Source organism: Mastigoproctus giganteus, chromosome 2 (assembly GCF_048544385.1).
Source record: "Mastigoproctus giganteus isolate SK-2022 chromosome 2, ASM4854438v1, whole genome shotgun sequence".
In the NCBI taxonomy this organism is placed as follows: Eukaryota; Metazoa; Arthropoda; class Arachnida; order Uropygi; family Thelyphonidae; genus Mastigoproctus; species Mastigoproctus giganteus.
In genome coordinates, this window is record NC_143576.1 from 268,344,113 (window position 1) to 268,358,615 (window position 14,503).

The window sequence follows — 14,503 nt, forward strand, 5'->3', positions numbered from 1 at the left end:
TGTTTGTAGACAACAGAAGTGCGCAGGCGTAAAGAAGGTTACAGAATAGAATGAACTCGAAGCACTTTTTGTTCGAGACACAGCTGACCCTCCTGTAATGCTCGTTTCCTCACACAAAGTAATCGTCTAAGTCGAAAAAAAAAAAAAGCCTTTAAAATAAATTGATGGCGCTCTCCATTGCTAAAATCAACGCAGATATCTTTGACCTTTCTCCACCCCCTCAGCGGCATCAATTTCTTTTCAGTTTCGTTCGTTCACTTTCTCTTAAAGGTTCTTCATTAAAACAAATCACTCTATTAAATTTTTCACAGAAGTCTGTCGAGTTATACGGCATAACTTCAGGAATGAGTTCCTCATGTGTAGACAATAAAAATATTTTATATCAACATAGTTCCGGAAATACTTGGTTTCCGAGTTTTGAAGATCTGTCTATGACATTTAATTGTTCACATCACCTTATAGCAATTGTTCAAATGTCTACCTGCCTGAACACAGGCCTCACATCGACGTCTCATGAACTCGCGAAGACGATGCCAAATTCCTGGCATGTTTCGTATTGTCTCGCAATCTGCCACAATTCGATTGCAGACAGTTTCCACATCAGTTGGTGTTCTCGCAACACTCTGCAAATAGTCGAACGTTGAACAGCCAGTTGTATTCTGCGTGTGCTGATTCCAGGAGTGGCACCCACAACATTGAAATCTCCTCCTCTACTTCAGCAGTCGTAGATCTTGGTCGTCCTCTGTCGCAGCACGAGGTGTAAAGGTCCCATGTTCACAAAGGCGGCGATGGATACCTTCAAACGTTTTCCTGTCTGGACATCTTCGTTCTGGGAACCTTTCGTGGTACAAACAACGAGCCTCCAGAGTTGCATTGCCGTCCTCAAACCGTGCATATCCGCTTGCTCCTGATTTGAGTACATGGTCGGAATGGAAACCCACCAGATTCTGTCAGTACCTTGTGATGAAGGAAATCACGTGCGGGAGATAAGACATTCCGGTTAATAACTCTGGAACCAAGCAAAAATATTTTTATTGTGTACATATGAGGAACTCATTCCTGAAGTTATGCCGTGTATTTTTGAAACACCCTGTATAACATAGCTTCACGTGCCCCTCTCTTGTATTCGAATGCGTATTTTCACCAAGGCAACTCGATCTGAAGGATCAGCGGGTTGGTACGCTAATTGCGTATTTTCTATTCGGTTTCTCCAGAAGAAAAGCCAAGCTATTCTTGTTCTTGTAACCATATATTTGCAACCCATCCCCCTACACTAACAACGAGGAACAGCCAAAAGATAAAAGCACTCACACGGAACGAGCTCGCGCACCACAAACGGCTCGTCGGAATTGCTGTAGGAGAGGAAGGCGTCGAACTCCTTGTCCGCGTCGAGATCCTCTTCCTTGACGCAGGAGAAGCCGCGGGAGTATAACCACACCTTTATATGCAAGTGGAAGCGGGAGTAGAAGGCGAATCCGGAGGCCACGATCAGCAGCAACCCTGAAAGAACAAGATCGAGAATAAGTTCGCTCGCGACAGGCAATACAGACGCCGCATCCTTCAGTTATACCCCCCTGCCCGTGATCCTTCTCCTCGAAGCTCGTCTTAATGCAGCAACCAACAAATACCATCTGACCTTTCAGTATTGCAGTGAGCAATGATCAACGAACTACTTCTGCAAGCTCTTTTTTATTACAACATCTTTGTAAGTGGTGAATGCATAAAATTGCATTCTAATTTGAGTCTTCGTTTTATGCGCCCACATATCTATTTCCTTACGTTTCATTTATCGGTGTTCTCTATTTATTATTACGTATATCGCATTATCGTTGTTAACCCCTGACATAGTGCAGTGATATTGCAATGTACCGATTTGTATTATTATTATTATTATTATTGCAATAAAGATTTCGTAACTGTAACGACCCCAGATCGTTCCCCGCTGTGTGCAGGAAACACGGAGTTCCCGTGTCAGATTTTCAATATTCAAGGCGCTTTCAGAACACCTCTCGCTGCCATTTGGACTGAAAGACAACTGGGATTCGAAATCGGCAAGTAGTGACCCAATCCATCCAAAAATGTATTGGGTCCCTCTGTCCTTCAATTATTTGTCCTCTTCCCCAAAATACTGCGGCCGTAGCCGAGTGGTCTAGCGCGTTGGTGCATAAGTACACGTGCCTTGAGTGACCGGGGCCAGTGGCTGCTGAATACGGTGCTGTTTCTTGTATTCTCTCTACCTTGTGAACTCTGACTGTGTGATCGTTCCGGAATATAAACAGAAAATTGTTATTATTATTACGTTAGAAATTTCTCAGCGTGGAATACCGGGTGCTCCGGTGGTTGAATAGGATTGCCGGGAAGAAGCCCTTCACAATTACAAAATCCATACTGCGTGCAAACTTAAACGTAGATCCGTGGATTCAGATGGTCACCCTACGTAACATCTGGACAACTTCTGACTGGGAGTTCAGATGCCTCTCAAATTGATAATCTTGTGGGCAGGCCACGCCCTGGGACCCGGCTCCACTACCCTCATAGTTTCCGAAGCGCTCTACATCACACGGTGGGATTAAGGCGGATGTTTCCTGCCAATACAGTACTCTGGAGCTCTTCAGAGACTTCAAAATAGACCCGGACAGGTGCTGCCATGAGAAAACTTGCAGGAAGCTCATTGCAGCGGATCTTTATACGAAACTACAACTATAATAAATAAATTTTCTGTTTATACTGCGGGACGACAAACGGTCAGAGGAGTGTGTGCAAAGTGTAAAGTGTAAAGTGTATTGATGTCTAACGGCACCAGGGATTTCTCCCATCTCCGCGTTGCTTTCATTGTAGGTGTACCAGTTCACTGGGAAGGCCAGAGATTTAAAAGTGTGTGGATTTTGTATATGTGTAATGTTGTGTATCGTTGTTCATCTGGCCGTTTAGCCGCTGGACCCCTACTGAGGCCCAACGTTGTCCACACTTGGCCTCGTGGAGGCAGACCAGGTACACAGAATGAAATTTTACTCTGGCAGGCCCTGCCACCTAGTTTCCTGAGTTTTCAGTGGCTAGGGCCAAAAAAAAAAAAAAAAACTCGGTAGGGATGAGCGCTGGAATTAGAAAAGCCAATTGAGGTGTATGCGATTTAATTTGGACGAAGTTAAGTTTTTGCAGTTTGTGTGGGGTTATACCCTGGCGTATTAGGCAGAGTAGGGGGGAGACTGAAGGCTGGGGGGAAAAGACAGAAGTATGGGGACGATAGAGAAGACGACCCCAGGATTTTCAGTGAGGCAGGCCCAAGCCCCACCAGGAGAAGAATCAGGGTTGGCAGAGGTGGGAGGAGACGAGACTGTCTCCTCCTCCCCACCAGGGGAAAGGGAGTAAAGGTACCAGGCAAGGGAGCCCGGTACTGATCGCCACAGGCATTGACAGTTGTGAGCACGTGCGGGTCCAAGCGATCTGAACCGGGTCTTTGGTGTTCTTTTTCAATGTGGGAGTCAGATCTCAGTCGCAGGGTCATACATGAATCAAGTCCTGTGTCAGGTTGTCTCTGGTTCAGACGTAGGGCTTCCTGGTTGTCAGTTCTCTCGTGAACAAGGCTAAATGATGGTCATGTTCGTGGGTTATTTGGTACAGTTTTCTTGTGTATTCCGGTTTTCTCTAGTCCTGGTTTTGGGATTCATCATCAGCTTCTGGGTGCTGTGCATGGTGATTTGCTATAAGTGCTCGCCTTCTAGCAAAGAGTTTCTGGGCAAAAATGGTAAGGGCTTTGTATTCTTGTTCCGAGTCGAGAAGATGCTGTTCCATGTTCTGCGGGAAGTAGGTGATAGCAGTGGTGAGCCTGCATCGCAGGTCCTCATACTGGTCGCAGTCATACATGAGATGTTGCCATGTCTCCTCGTGGCCACAGAGGCAACGGGGATCCTCAGTGATTCGGAAGCTAGATAGTTTTGCATTAAATGGCCCGTGCCCTGTGAGCAGAAAGGTGACGTGGAGCCCTGGTTGAAACCAACTCGGGGGTTTTGGAAAGACTCTGTTAACGTTAGGGAGGAATTTCTTGGTGATTTCACCTTTAGTGGATTTTGTCCACCGATCCTGCCATTCCTGTCGGAGGTGGGCGAGAAGTCTGGTTTTTTCAAGTTTCCTGTTGTTGGCGAGATCCAACGTGAAGTTCAGGATAGTGCATGATATTTCTTTTGCCATATTATATGTCAGGGCGCATCTGATGATTTCCAAGTCCAGCGGGAGGACTCCGGCCAGAATCTGGAGTGCGTGCGTGCTGACTGTGGAAACAGCTCGTGTGATTGTCAGAATTATTGACCGCTGGATGCTGTCCAAGGTTCTTCTATTTACCACTGTGGTTACCTTTTTGTACCAAACTGGTGAAGCATATGTGATGACCGGGATGAAGGTAGATTTGTAGTAGAGGGACAGGGTCCGCTTGTTTAGCCCCCAGTCCCTCCTGGTCACTCTTGCAACCAATGCAGAATATTTCCGTATCTTTTGTTTAATGTACTTTAGATGGGGCTGAAAAGACAGATTTTTGTCAATGATGATTCCGAGATATTTGATTTCTGTAGCAAGTTTAATTGTGGTGCCTTGGATTTTCACTTGCGGTGGTCTGGCAAGGTCGAGTCTGCCCTTCAGGAGTACCGAGCAGGTCTTACTTGGAGAAATCCGCAGGCAATGGATTGTAGCCCAGTTTTGCAAAATTCCTATCGCGTGGTTGGCTTTTTCTTCGATCTGCGCTGGTGAGTTAGCAGCAACAGTTATTATCAAATCATCGGCGAAAGCCTGGGCGCCGACTTCGCCAATATCAAGGGCCAGGAATTCATCTAAAATCATATTCCATAACAGGGGTCCTAGGACAGAGCCCTGCGGGCACCCCCTGTGGATTTGTCTAGTTAGCTTCCTATACGGTGCATGTACTTCGATCGTTCTCTGTGTTAGGTAACTCCTGATTGTGTTATACAGGTTTAGGGGCACTCCAGCCCGCCTAAGTCTCGCGAGGACGCTCGGCCACCAGATGGCGTCAAACGCCCCCGCGAAGTCAATACTGATAACTAGAAAATATTTGGTAGTACAGGCTTCTACTTTATCCAGCAGTGTCTTGAGAGCTTCGATCGTGGATAGGCCAGGTTTGAATCCAAATTGCATTGTGTTTGTTAGGTTTGCCCCTTCGTAATAGTGGAGTAGCCTCTTGTGCAGCATTCTCTCGAATAGTTTGCTTACAACTGGGAGTAGGGCGATCGGACGGTAAGACTCTGGTTTTTCTGGCTGCTTTGATGGATTTTTCAATTTAAGTTTGATGTTGGCAATTTTCCAGTCATTAGGAAAGGTTCCTTCTTTGAGGCAGGTGTTATATAGCGTGAGTAACAGATCCGGGGTGTATTCCACCGTTTTCTTCACAATTTCCGGTTCGATTAGGTCTGGGCCAGGGCATTTTTTGCTTCTGATTTGCATGGCGGCCGCATGCAGCTCATCCACAGTGAAGGGTGTTTCTTGTTGGTCAGTGAAGTATGAGTCATTTTCTTGACAGATCCGCAGTTGTTCTGGGAGGGTAGGAGTTACCTGTTCCAGGAAGATGGTGTTTAGGATATTGGTCACCGAGTCATCCCACGTAGTGGTCAGGGTACCCAGCGGGGTCATTGTTGCTTCTGCGACTTCTCCTGTGGAGTGTCTGTTAGTGGCTACTTTATAAACAACTCCCCAGGGGTTAGCGTTCCCTGCTGTGGAAATAAGATTTTCCCAGGTTTTGCGCTTGGTGTCCTTTATTAATTTTGTGTATCGATTCCTTGCGTCTTTATACCTATCCCCGGTAAGAGGAGTTTACAAAATAGACAGAATACAAAAACAGCACCGTATTTAGCAGTCACTGGCTTCAACCCCGGCCAGTATACTTATGCTTTCGCGCGCTAACCACTCGGCTTCTACGAAGAACGTAATTGAAGAAAGACTCGAAGCGCCGTTGAACTGAAAATAATCCGAAAGAACGATTTAAAGGCGATCAAAAGACTCTTTTATATAGGACTGAGGGTATTCCTTTTGTTCAACAGAATGACTATCGGAATCAATTCTCACTGTATAATATTTTGTAATTTCTCTCCGCATGTATGATTTCTGCGTCTATGTAATTTTTCCTCTCCATTTATTTATTTTGCGTATTTTCTGATATTTTATCCACGTTGCACTCTAATAAGTTTTGTTGGATGTACGCGTGAGCCACCCTCCTAGATAATTTCTGTACAGGGGCGCTCGCTAAATAAACTAACGATAATATGGCTTTTTTTAGCGGGCCCCTCCCACCAGAAATCTTCTGCTTGGAGCGGGCCGAACTGAAATACATTTCGGGTACTCGAGGAAATCAGTGGACGTCACAATCGTCGATTCGTTTGATTTTTGTTATCAATTCTTTTAGTAGCGCATTCAGTGATTATGAAATATGAACGTTGAAGATGCCCACCTTCCGTACACCTGCAACGCTCATTGTACTCGTTGGTTAAACCGACTCTCCTTCGCTGCGATTCACCACAGCGCAGCCTCGAACTGTGTCGCCGATTCGACCATCTCAGCCAGCTCTAAAGAATCGCATTTTGCGCTCTCAAGTGGCGTCGTTGTCCACCAATATGATTTGCCACAGATGCTGTTTTATAAATCGTACTCTTTCCTCAGTTTCGTAAATTTGAATGTACGCACCCCGTCAGATTCGTAATCTGACCAAGAGGAAAATCCCATCAGCATCGAGCCTACTCAACCCAATCCTTATACACTTCAATCAGATCACCTCCAGGTGCCTAGTCTGTAGACGCTGCAATTTGCAGAACTTTTAAGCCTGTCTTCGTAAGAGAAACCCTTTGTTCCATTCACTAATCTTGTTGCCCTGTTCGTAGTGAGCAATAAAGATACTTCTTAATATTTTCATTATCCCGCTGTTTCCGCTAATGACCTGCCCAACCAACCTTCGTCACTGAAGAAAGTTCTGCCCAAAAATGCCGCCCCGATTTGAATCGCTTAAAGGGCGGAAAGAGCGACGATGAAGCATTTTTCTTTATTTTTAAGTTCTTTGTGAACACAGAGGTTGGGCCTGCATCCCTCTGTATTCGCGCGCTGCACGAATACGATAGGGATGGATGCCCATCCTCTGCCTTCTTCAGCGAGACATATCCCTGTTCGACGCAAATATTACATTATTTTCAGACGCTAGCAATATAACCATCGAGTTTTGTTCGTTTCTCCATAAAGGGCTTCCATTTCTTATTTTTTAATCTTACGCTTACACACGATGTCAATGTGGATGAGTTTCTGTCGCAACGATGTGGTTTTGTAGGAATTACCAAAACGAGAAACTGCGTGTGGTTGCCAAAATGAAAATTTAGGGGCTTTTTCAATATCTGCTTATAAAATTCAGTTGAAATTACGAGGGTGGCTGCCACTCGACACGAGAAGCTGAAAGAAAGAAGATTATTGGGCTAAGTAGCCAATGGACGAACGAAAGCGAAATAAACTTTCTACTCACCAAGGGCTCCGATGGACGCCACGATGTACAGAGACAACGTCGTTGGACACAGCTCTCTGTCGCTCAAGAAAACCATCACTTTGTTCTTCGTGTTTTCAGGGCCGCTTCCGCATCTGGTGTCATTCATATCTGCAACCTACAAAGAAAAAACTCTATTAGATAGAAGCGGGCTCTCTCTCTCTCTCCTCCTCCTCCTCCTCCTCACAACGGAAACAAACCATGTGGAAAAGTTCCGGCCCGAGCCCTGCCCAAATGAATGAAATTTTATTGAGCGTTTTCCTCGCCATTGCTGAGTGAATCCATTTTTTTCCCACCGAAAAAACTAAGATTTCCCCTCTAACACTACGATCAAACCGACCATAAAGTTCACGCAACTTACAACCGCAATAAACTGACGCCTCATGCCCTTAGTCTATTGGCAACGGACACAAAGTAGCGGGAGTGCTGTGGTTCGGCGGAGAACCGAGGGGGCCAATTCCTCAACGCATCACAGTCTAAAAAAAGTGCAATGTGTGCGTACCGTCTGAATAGCCAAGAACGATGTCATTGAGTATGCTAGGTGCACAGTGTCAAGAAATTAGACAGTAACTCCGAATTCTGGTGGGCATCTATGAGATGTTTAAGAGTAGGATAGGTACAAAGGGTGTTATTCAAATTATTATATTAGTCACCCGTAATTCATTACATAAACCCCTATTTAACCCGTACATCAACCCGTATATAACCGGAACATAAACCGTTTATTCATTACATAAATCCGTCTGTAAATTGCGTGTGTTCTCCGGTAGATTTGCCTGTTTTTGCTGGACGAAAAAATTCCAATTTCTGGGGGGGGGGGGCGACCTTGCTATCTATCCCTGAGACCGACTAACTCAGCCAAGGACTGAAAAAAGCCTACTAAAGTTCCTTCCGTCATCGACGGGATTCGAACCTGGGCCTTTCCCACCCGGTGTGGAGAGGACGGTGACGATACCACTGTACTACGCGCGCAGAAAACATACAAGATACATGAGAAAAAGAATCGGAGAAAGAACCGAACCCGGGGAACACCTGCATTTGTGGAAAAGTTTGATAGCCATCTACCATCGCCCGCGGTGGAAATCACATTGTAAACTGGCTAAAGTGGAAATGCATAAGATGTATAGAAGATCTTTAGGCTAAACGAAATCGAAAGCCTCAGAAATGTCAAGAGTAACTGCTTGAATTTGTCCATAGATGGGTAACATTAGCCAACGTATCACCAGTAGATGAACACCGATGGAATCCATATTGGCGATCATTGATCAGTTGGAAGGTTTCGAAATAGTTTTCGAGTTGGTGGTTAATGGATTTCTCAATTGTTTTGGAAAAATGTAGAGGTAAGTCTTTCACGATTTGTCATCCTTTTTGGAAACTAGACTGTAATTCCCACGAAGAAAGAAAAACACAGTAGAATAAGAATATGAGTAAAAAGGAGATACATAACGAGAATTCGAAAATTCGGAGTGAATTTTAGAGTTTTCTTTTATTTTATTTACATACATTTTTATTACATCGACACAAACACTTTCTATTTACAACCTTCGCATTCTGCGTAAGAAACAATTTCAATCATACAATTTCACTTGCAAGCAATTAAAAGCAATAAAAGATATGTATGCGGATGTACTTGTTTTGGGTGGTACCTACACGTTTAGTCGAACTCCACCTTGCAAAATCACTTGTAGAGAGAGAGAGACAGAGAGAGTAACTCTGATGTCTACACTCTACAGCGATCAACACCCGCTCAATCACTGCCCATTTCTAAGCATGAGTAGTTGAGTCTGGTTCTATCATTCCAGTGCTGCTGCACCAATTTGTCGTCCAGTGGAAGGAGTGAATACCAAAGAACACAAGCCCTCAGGCTGCCCAACCCGAAGGAAGAAAAAAAATAATAATAAAAAAAAAACAAAAAATTCTACGTAAATAAAGAAAAAAAATTTATTTATAGTTAATACCATTTTATACATTCTATATTATTACTAATTTAAGAACACAACATTTAGTTTCTAGGTTAACAGTTGTAAGGTAGAAATATAATTTCATGAATACATTAGTCTACTGTGAATTAGTAAACAAGGTGCATCTTCTTTTAAACACCTTGTCAGAAAAGGATTGGAATGCTGCAAAGTTCTTGGCATCTTGAATTAAAATATCGAGGTTGCCAGTCCTAATAGGTTGAGTGCGGTTAAATAGTTCTTGTCTCAAGTCGTCATAAGCCGGGCAATGAAGCAGAACAATCTTCTACTGCCCCACACAAAAGGTCAGGTTCCAGTCCAAATTTACACAATTTACCCCGCAGTGAACCATGTACAGTTACTAAATAGGACGTTGTCATTAAAGGATTAAACCATTCCATAACTTTCTTATTTAATGAACTGCCTGGTAGTGAGTTCTGTTTTACTGGATTTCCATCTGTATTTCCACTTCTCAGTGAATTTTGTCCAAAGATTAATTTTCTCCTGCCGAATGTCCGTGGCCGGATTACTTGCAATATAATCCGGATTTGAGTTGCCAAACCTTTCTTTAAGTTAGAAATCATGCCTCGGTATGCCACATAAAGATCAATCGGGATACAACCTGAGATCACTTGTAAAGCATTGGTTGATGTTGTGCTGCAGCATCTGTGTGTTGCCAATATCATCTTTCTCTGCAATGATAAGAGTTTGGCCTTCATTGTGAAGTGAAACCCTAGGAAACCATATGGCAGCCACATATACTATAATTGGCAAAAATATAGCCTTATAATATAATGCCAAAGTTTTGTGCTTTATACTCCATTCAGCTCTTCAGAGCCTAATCACATTGGCAGTAAACTTCTTAATCTTTTCAGATAAGTTCTTTACGTGGGGGATAAAAGAATATTTATCATCAATTAAGAGACCAAGATATTTATTTTGAGAAAATAAGGAGGAATTTGGACATTGTAGATATGAAGTTTAGGAGGTCTGTTATAATCCAGTTTCTTGTTGAAGATCATCATTTTAGTTTTCGTCTCAGAAATTTTTAATTTGTTTATTCTAGACCATTCCAGCAAATCATCCAGGATTTCTTTCCCATGTGTTTCTAGCAAAAGTCTTGACCTGGCTGGTATGCACAGCGCTAAATCGTCGGCACATGCTATTTTATTGCAAATTTGACTTTCATTTAGTAACTATTGGTCTAAAACAGAATTCCAGAGGAGAGGCCCAAGGACCGAGCCTTATGGGCATCCTCTGGAAATGAATTAAATCCTGAAGGTGACCTGAAGAATCTCCCTTCCTAACATTTAATACTAAATCAAAAGCGATCGCTATTGCATACATCCGGGCAGACCATCCAGTTTTTTACATGCTGCGACAAGCGTGGAGAGGAAAGGGTAAAGTCTACGTTAGACCGTCTGTGAATGGTCCAAAAGGTTGTTGGCATGTTGGGAAGATTATACACATTTCAATGGTTAGTGAATATAAATTCTTCAAACACAGAACCTCTAGCGTCGTTTCTTTCGCTAAAACAAAGTGGAGTCATTTGAAACCAATTTTGTATTTGCACTAGGAAAAATCTCTTCCAAAAGATGCATTGGTACCTCAATAATATCATTTGGAGCGCAATATAAAGAAACCATGTAGAAGTCTAAGAATTGGGGAGAAATATGGATGCAGGTAGAAAAGGATGTACAAAAACGAGATATGACTGTAACAGTTAGAGCTCCATTAAATACAACAATGACCGCAAGATACAGTCTTGTGGGTGCGAAACTGCGTGAGGTGGCCAAATCATAAGCAACGGAAGCATTTTGTCACTATTGTAAATTTCCTGTATTTATGGGCTGAGAATCCCAAGAAAAGTCAGTCGTTTTCTAAAATATGTCTAAATAATCTCGTTGAGAGACCTATCACCCAATTTATCACTTTTGTCTTTGTGCCGGCCCGGCTAAAACGTAACATCACCTCTTCCTGAATCTCTTCGAAAGTAAAGCCATAATCTTTAAGATTTTTCATAAAGATGTCCTCTGCTATTTCTTCCTTAGTCGAATCTCTTGAAACGTCATAAACTAGTAGTGTAGGAAATGCCATTTTTGGTTCATCCGACTGTAGTCCAACATCTTTAAATGTGGATGATTGTCTTAGCAGCTCTAAATCCTCATCTTTAGATGTTTCAACTAACACTCCATTATTTCTCACAATTCTGACGTTTTTAATTTTTAAATTTTTATGTTCAGAACGCAGAGATTTGGCTATTATTTCTTTAACCTCCGACCCCGAGGCCAGCATGGGGTCGTCCACGGGTCTATAGATCGCCACATGCTGAGGGGCACTGATTTGTGTTGTAACAGTTTTAGCATCCATAAGTATCCTATCTCTAGAGTCAGTTATATTATAATGCTGCCCTCGTTCCACTCTGTCCCCTCCAGAATACATCTGCTTCGTTTGTGTCGAGCTGATCCTGATTTTATCGGCGTAAGATGGCTATAAAGGTGGCATCAAACCAGCCTTGCCACTCATGATTTGGTCAAACATATTAGCTCTTACTTGTAATTGCTCTGTCTTGACTTTTAACTTCTCGTTTTGAATTATCAGTGACGTGGTAATCGTTTCCATCTCTGCCCAAAAGCCATGGATTATGTTTCAGGCTGCCTTAGTTACTTTATTGGTCATGAAATCACTCAAGTTTTTCTTTATTTTAGTCAAAGCCACCTGCATACTAGTACTATCTGCAAGGCATTCTGCATCAATCGTAAAAACTGGGTCTGTCTCCGACTTATCAGTATTATCCCCAATAACACCCAGAGTAACCTCAGAAGTAGACGCGTTAATTTCAGAATCGCTTTGTACAATATTTACACAAGAAGTCGTACTTTCAGCTTCGATGTCTTTGTCTCCTGACTCAAAATTTACAGTTTTATGAGAAGTGGAGATAAGTTTAACCCGATCCTGAGCCAAAGGAGGTAAATACTGCTGTGTCAGTTGAGTAACGTGATTAGCGAGGGCGTCCGTAAGCGTGTTTATCAACTCTCCATAGATCACTTGGCCACTCTTATCGCCAATATCAGGATTCAATATAGAGTTTTTTGATGTGGTCAGATTTTCCCTTTGAGAGAGGTCTGCGGGTGTAATTCCTACACTTTCCTGACTTTCATGGGTAACTGGACTTTCTGTCTCTTCTCCGGATGTCAATATTTCAGTTGTCAGATCTGGTTTTGTGTTAGTTCTCACGCTGCCACGACAGAAATCACAAGACCATTTTAGTCGCCTTTCTTTCTTTAACTTTTTAAATGATGGACGTAGGCAGGCTGTACAAAAATTACGGTTACATGTACAGCATTGAAAGATGGCCTCAGGGTTCTGGTGACAGATAAGGCATTCCTGTGTCATTTTAGAGCTGATATCCCTTTCAGATTGCATACTTTAATTTTAACTCGCTTCTACACCTGCCTCTATGCTACGGTTAAATTTCGCTGTTTGTGAGGTTTACAAAGATACTGCTCGGGGTCTACTCTTAATCCTCCTGTCTTTGTTCTTACATACTTGCTTCAGGAGGGTTATCTCCCTCGGGTATTAATCCTATTCAGTGCCGTGAGTACTTACTAGTTTAGTGCTTTGCTATTGGCCAGTATACATCAGACCATTCTTATGATTTTTAGTCTTGGAAGAAACTGGATAACTACTGCGTGTGGTAGTAAACCTAAAACGTACAAATAAAAATTACCTGTTCATTGCTTGCATGTTTTAAAGTCGATCATACATTCAGGCATCCTCTTAGCTATCCATCAGTATATGACACTTTGGGGAAACTTTTAATAATCCATACTTTAGAGAACTTTCTTAGAGGAGCACAAATCAAGAACACTACACCCTACCCCCGCTTGCGATTTTTAGAGTTAAGATAACTGAAGAGACAACAGATTAATTTTCACAGAAAGAAGGGGGTGGAAATTTTAAGCCAAATAAAATCATAGAAGGAATAATTAGCGCAACTGGGATAACTGGTGATTGACGAAACAGATAGTAGTAGTAGTACTAGAGGCATGTCATGAAAGAAAGTAAACTTATGTTACATCAGCCAAAAAAAAAAAAAAAAAAAATCCATTCCACGCATCCATTCCTTCTAAAAGTTTGTCCAGTTCCTCCTTGAATTTATTTAAGCTATCAACTTCCATAATGACAGATGGAAGATTATTCCAGCAATCAACTACCCGCTGACTAAAGGCAAATATCCGCACATCTATTCTACAACTGTCTTTCCTCAATTTCAATTTATGCCCCTTCAAGTCTAAATTTAATCAAAATCTAAACAAGCGGAACAATCCCATCAGAATTCAGCGTGCTCAACCCATTCAAGGCCTTATACACCTCAATCAGATCACTTCGCAGGTGCCTAGTCTCCAGACGTCGCAATTTGCAGAACTTAAGCCTCTCTTGGTAAGAGAACTCCTTCGTTTCCCTTACCAATCTTGTTGCCCTTCTCTGTACACGCTCAAGCCTCTACATCCTTCCTAAAATGAGGCCTCCAGACCTGTACGCAGTACTCCAGGCGTACTCCTTGCATAATACAAGGGAATAATTAGGTCCTCGTTCCTGATAGCAAAATTCCTGTATATCATTAAAAATACTCCATGACCTGCCCTGGCACCAGTCTGCACCGCTGAGTAAACTTAATATCTGACTGCAAAAATACTCCTAGGTCTTTTTCATCTTATAACCACCCTAAGCGTAATACTACATAGTTGGTACGTTTCTCTGGGGTTCCGTCTACGCATATGCAGTAATTTGCATTTGTCAATGTTAAACTTCGGTTGCTAACTCTCTAAGCTCATCTGCCCAAATTTTCCAGATTCTGTTACAGTAACACACTGCTATTAACTGTCATTAACAACCCTGCAACCTTCGAATCATTTGCAAACTTGGACATTAAGCCCGACGTACGTTCATCAGGATTGTCAGATAACCAGGATTGTGCCAGAAAAAGTGGAAATTTTTGAGAGGTTCGGATATTTTCTGTTTG

General features: G+C 42.6%; 1 protein-coding gene across 2 annotated transcripts in view; it reads right to left on the minus strand.

The window, feature by feature from the left end:
- LOC150090463 (uncharacterized) overlaps positions 1-14,503 on the minus strand; it is an 88,968-nt gene that overhangs the window by 14,994 nt on the left and 59,471 nt on the right. For both annotated transcript variants that reach the window (XM_090389902.1, XM_090389903.1), the window contains exons 4-5: positions 7,502-7,637; positions 1,312-1,500 (exon numbers count right to left, since the gene is read on the minus strand). In XM_090389902.1, coding sequence (XP_090246028.1) covers positions 1,312-1,500; positions 7,502-7,637 — 325 coding nt within the window. The remainder of the gene's footprint in view (positions 1-1,311; positions 1,501-7,501; positions 7,638-14,503) is intronic.